Here is a 6,000-nt window from a genome sequence, read left to right on the forward strand (position 1 = left end):
ATACTTTTACTCAAGTAGTATTTTACTTGAGTCATTTTCTATTAAGGTATCTTTACTTTTACTCAAGTATGACAATTGGTTACTTTTTCCACCACTGTCCTAATTCCACCTGTGGAAACATCTTTTCACATGTGAGGAGAATAACATTATTTCAACCCCAGATTTCGAAACTGCTAATGAACTTGCAATTCTACATGTGAACTGAGATTTTCACATGTGAATGTTTTTAACATGTGAAACGGCAATTTCCTCACATGTGAAAAGGTGGTGTTAACATGTGAACTCTAAATGTATACATTTGAAAATATGGTTCTCTAAATATATACATGTGAAAATATGGTTTCAATAGTGAAATAAATGTAAGCTCATACACTTGTTTGTAAGGGAACTGACACCAACTTTCACTGGGACAGAGAGGAAGGGGGGAATACCAGCAGTTCAGAGGTAAAATAATCTGTTATCAGAGGAAGCAAACTGTTTTGCCTCCCTGGAAGCAATGATCCACTTTGTTAGTGATGCCAGAGTCCAAAGGCCAAACCTGTTCTCTTACTTCTCCTCTTCACACGGTGTCGTAGGCTACATACTTTACACAAACCCAGAGAAGCGTGTGAACATCGATACAGTAGAGCATCGCAATATTATTTGTGTAGTTTTTATATCGATACTGTGACTCCGAGAATCGATTTGTAAAAATAAAATAAACAAATAAATGTTTTTGCTAGGTGGTCAACGTTAGCTAGCGCTAGTTGGCTGTACCTGCACCAAAACTCTCGTATACAGGATTTATCATCCTATAACTCAGGGGTACTCAACTCTTACCCTACGAGGTCTGGAGCCTGCTGGTTTTAAACATGAGAGGAGGGGGATAAAAGAGGGATTAATCTATTCAGCACTGAACGTTTGTCCTTACCATAGGTCCCTAAAAGAGTCAAGCAGACATCACTGATCAGCGAAACCCTTAACAATACATCAAAACACTACACTGCATTGAAACAAAAACGGCACATCGGAGTGTGGGGCTGCCCGACAGGTTTGTGCATTCCAAGTTATTGGTCAAACGTAGAATCCTTCCAGGCTATTTTTAATCAGTACCACCTAGATTTGGCTTTATAAAAGCCCGACAAGCATATACTGTAGGTTGGGATTAAAGTTACACTCTGTAGGATAATGTAAGAGAGTGTTCAGGGGCCCCTACAAAAACATAAACAAATGGATCCCATGGGATTTCCACATGCATATAGCATTGGATTTATATAGGCCTATTTGAAGTGTTCAAGGTATTTGATGATAACAACTTTACTTTTGTCCAATGAAAACAAAAACATAAACAATTGAGTACTGGGGGCTTATCTTAAGGTAATAAACAAGTACTTTTAAAATGAGCCACATTTATAGACCCTTTGTAACCCCCACTAAGGATACATGTAAATGTATGTTTCAACATTTTTACCAAATAAATACATTCTCACAAGAAATCACTATATGGAATTAATTTACAATCGAACAAATATTAAACTCAAGTTTCAAAATGAAAAACAACGAAACATCGATAATGAATTGCTTGAAAAAAAGCAGTTGATTTTCATCCAATAAATTCACTTTTGACAGAAATAGTTGTTCAAAGTCTTCCAAACCGCAAAAATTGTTACATTGTAACTTACCACTGTCCAGATTCCCCCAAATTATGCCAACACTGGTAGAAAGTAAAATAGTCCATAGATGTATCGTAGTTGACTTTTTCGCCATAGTAAAGAATGTGCAATGCGCAGACAATAGGATTTTATCCGCTACCACCTCCTCTCCAATAAAAATGAAACTATTTTCTAGAAGTCGTACGATCTGACACGTTACCACAAATAGTTATCATTCTCATTTCTCAACATCATTGAATAACACAGACATTTATTTTGCTCTAGAATCCAAGCTGTTTTCGTCCATATAAGTGCTTCACTGTAGCAGCACAAACGATGACGCCACATGGAATGGTAGGTAAATCAAAACCTTCAAAATAAAAGCACGGATTATAAAAAAGCTAAGCATTGTAGATAACTCATTAAAAAGATATTGAATTTTAATCAATGGCCACTGTTATTACGCCAAAAAGAAATGTATGGAAACAAATAACATGTATATATTTTTAAACCAATAATGAAAAAATTAGATGTTATGTTCAGAATTTGTCTGTACAGAGAAAACATTTCTACCTGATCCAGCTAAAGTGGGATGGAAAATATTCAATAGGGTCTCTACCAACCAAATATGTGTAGTTTTGGAGGGGGACTGTGTTATATACATATGCATTTATGCATACATTAACGTACTGTTGCTGTGAATGTCAGTTGGAATGAAAAAACACCATAACTACCACGTTTCAAGGTAAGACCCAGATGCAGACAACATCGAATTAACAACAGTTTATTCATCCAAAAGGAGCAGGCAAAAGACAGGTCAAGGACAGGCAAGGGTCAGCAGAGGTCAGTAATCCAGGTACATGGGGAAAGGTACAGGAAGGCAGGCAGGCTCAGGGTCAGCAGAGGTCAGTAATCCAGGTACGTGGGGAAAGGTACAGGACGGCAGGCAGGCTCAGGGTCAGCAGAGGTCAGTAATCAAGGTACGTGGGGAAAGGTACAGGACGGCAGGCAGGCTCAGGGTCAGCAGAGGTCAGTAATCAAGGTACGTGGGGAAAGGTACAGGACGGCAGGCAGGCTGAGTATTTTCAATTCGAATTTAGCTGAGACAGGCAGAAGTTTTCTATCTTCAAGTCAAAATGTTTCCCATGTATAGTCTATTATAATGTATTGCATAGGGTGCTAGGTATGTACAGAGTATGTACGACATGGTCCCCCTACTAAACTTCACATATTTAAATAATACAATATTTTAAATAAATATTAAAAATTATCAATTTTCGTAAGGTGGTTGTAGTATTTTAAAAAAAAACTGTTGTACTGCACTAGAGTGCTATTTTTTATGAGCATTTCTTTGAAGGGAAACACTTATTTAAACTCCACGATCAGAAAATACCTTTCTCTGACTACATTGTTGTACTATTCTGCCAGCAGCACAAGTTACAAAGTCATGTTGTATGGTAATGAAGAAACCTTCAAAATATAAGTTTCAAAACATTTCAATGTCGATAACTTATTCAAAATATTGTAAATCGTAATCAATGGCCAATGCCATGGTGCTTATAAACAAATGCATGAAGCAATTCATTAAATAAATCAGAAATATGTTTTTAAAAACATTTTTTAAGACCACTATTGAAAAATACAATGTTCAGACTTTTACTGTATATTCACAATATTGGGCTGTAGAAAAGAAAACTAGTCTTTGTACTGATGTAAAAGTGGGGTTGTGAGTACTCAGTAGGGTCTGTAGAATCTATATACAGTACTAGTCAAAAGTTTAGACACACCTACTCATGAAATGTTTTTTTATTTAAAAAAATATATATTTTCTACATTGTAGATTAATAGGGTGAGGACATAAAAACAATGAAATAACACATATAGAAAAAAGTGTTGAACAAATCCAAATATATTTTATATTTGAGATTGTTCAAACTAGCCACCCTTTGCCTTGATGACAGCTTTGCACACTCTTGGAATTCTCTCAACCAGCTTCATGAGGTACTTTGGAATGCATTAACAGGTGTGCCTTGTTCAAAGTTAATCTGTGGAATTTCTTTCCTTCTTAATGTGTTTGAGCCAATCAGTTGTGTTGTGACAAGGTAGGGGTGGTATACAGAAGATAGCCCTATTTGGTGAAAAACCAGGTCAATGTATGCTCCTGAGTGGCGCAGTGGTTTAAGGCACTGCATCTCAGTGCTAGAGGTGCTACAGAACTTGGTTCAAGTCCAGGCTGTAGGGTGGTGCACAATTGGCCTAGTGTTGTCTTGAGTTAGGGTTTGGTTGGGGTAGGCCATCATTGTAAGTAAGAGTATTATTTTTTAACTGGCTTGTCTAGTTAAATGAATAAAGATTTTATGGCAAGAACAGCTCAAATAAGCAAAGAGAAATGGCAGTCCACCATTACTTTAAGACATGAAGGTCAGTCAATCTGGAACATTTCAAGAACTTTTAATGTTTCTTCAAGTGCAGTCAGAAAAACCATCAAGCTCTACGATGAAACTGGTTCTCATGAGAACCACCACTGAAAAGGAAGACCCAGAGTTATCTCTGATGCATAGGATGAGATCATTAGAGGTAACTGCAGTGCAGATTGCAGCCCAAATAAATACTTCACAGAATTCAAGTAGCAGACACATCTCAACATCAACTGTTCAGAGGAGACTGCGCGAATCAGGCCTTATGGTCGAATTGCTGCAAAGAAACCACTACTAAAGGACACCAATAATAATAAGAAACTTGCTTGGGCCAAGAAACACAAGCAATGGACATCAGACCGGTGGAATTCTGTCCTTTGGTCTGAAGAGTCCAAATTTGAGATTTTTGGTTCCAACCTCCATGTCTTTGTGAGATGCAGAGTAGGTGAACGGATGATCTCCGCATGTGTGTTTCCTACCGTGAAGCATGGAGGAGGAGTTGTGATGGTGTGGGGGTACTTTGCAGGTGACACTGTCAGTGATTTATGTTGAATTCAAGGCACACTTAACCAGCATGGCTAATACATCGTTCTGCAGCAATACGCTATCTTATCTGGTTTGCACTTAGTGGGACTATCATTTGTTTTTCAACAGGACAATGGCCCAAAACACATCTCCAGACTGTGTAAGGGATATTTGACCAAGGAGAGTGATGGAGTGCTGCATCAGATGACCTGGCCTCCACAATCACCCGACCTCAACCCAATTGATACGGTTTGGGATGAGTTGGACCGCAGAGTGAAGGAAAAGCAGCCAACAAGTGCTCAGCAAATATGGGAACTCTTTCAAGACAGTTGGAAAACCATTCCAGGTGAAGCTGGTTGAGAAAATGTCAAGAGTTTACAAAGCTGTCATCAAGGCAAAGGATGGCTACTTTGAAGAATGTCAAATATAAAATATATTTTGATTTGTTTAACACTTTTTTGTTTACTACATGATTCCATATGTGTTATTTCATAGTCTTTAATGTCTTCACTATTATTTTCCAATGTAGAAAATAGTAATAAAAAATAATAATAATAAAAACCCTTGATTGAGTAGGTGTGTCCAAACTTTTGACTGGTACTGTATGGTGTTATTCCATAGTGGACTAAATGAGAAAAAAGAAGGAACCCACACACTGCTCTTGACAGTATCACTGCTCTTTAATAAGCTTTATGTATCAGACCTCTGACGAAGGTCGATACGTAAAGCTTATTAAAGAGCAGTGATAATATCAAGAGCAATGTGTGGGTTCCTTCTTTTTTCTCATATTGTTCAACTGTTACCATGCACCTGCAAAAAAGATAGCTCAGATGTGCGAGTGCCTTTTGAATGGTGGACTAAATAAAATGGAGTGTTGCTGGCCTTTTATTCCACCCATTCCATTGGCCATAATGCAAATCACTGTATATGAATTACATATTGGCTTATGGAGAAAAGAATAGTATTTGTGCCTATGTAAAATTGCCGTTTGGAGTAGTCAGTAGGGTCTGTAGAATCTACCGCACTTTAATGCTCTACGTTACTTGTTGTTGGGAAAGTGGTCAAATGTTCAGTTGTGTGGGTTCTACAATTCTGCCAGGTTACATGAAATTTGGCCGTATAGCCCTAAGTAGAGTGGCCATCTTGGAAAGCAAAAACTATTCCTTCACATTCTGTCTTTAAACTAGTGTAGAGGCCATGTCTGAAACTTGTCTTGCCTTCTACTTACTAAAACTACATACAGTGTACTAATTGTACTACATAATATTTACAAAATACGGTATAGGAAAAAAAGTTATAGGACCGGTGCTGGGTGCTGCATCAGCATTTTGAGGTCTTATCACAAGCCCAGCGACCAACAATGTTCTGTTTAGTCTTTACTACAGTGGGCTAAATCAGGGTCACACAGTGTTTCTTGGTAGTCTTAA

General features: G+C 37.8%; 1 protein-coding gene across 2 annotated transcripts in view; it reads right to left on the reverse strand.

Annotated features, from left to right (window-relative positions):
• The window catches only part of mertka (c-mer proto-oncogene tyrosine kinase a), a 38,802-nt gene extending 36,836 nt beyond the window's left edge, over positions 1–1,966 (reverse strand). For both annotated transcript variants that reach the window (XM_035801085.2, XM_035801083.2), the window contains exon 1: positions 1,662–1,966. In XM_035801085.2, coding sequence (XP_035656978.1) covers positions 1,662–1,746 — 85 coding nt within the window. In that variant the 5' untranslated portion in view covers positions 1,747–1,966. The remainder of the gene's footprint in view (positions 1–1,661) is intronic.
• Between the last annotated feature and the right edge of the window lie 4,034 nt (positions 1,967–6,000).

The sequence above is a fragment of the Oncorhynchus keta genome, chromosome 24, assembly GCF_023373465.1.
Source record: "Oncorhynchus keta strain PuntledgeMale-10-30-2019 chromosome 24, Oket_V2, whole genome shotgun sequence".
Lineage (NCBI taxonomy): Eukaryota > Metazoa > Chordata > Actinopteri > Salmoniformes > Salmonidae > Oncorhynchus > Oncorhynchus keta.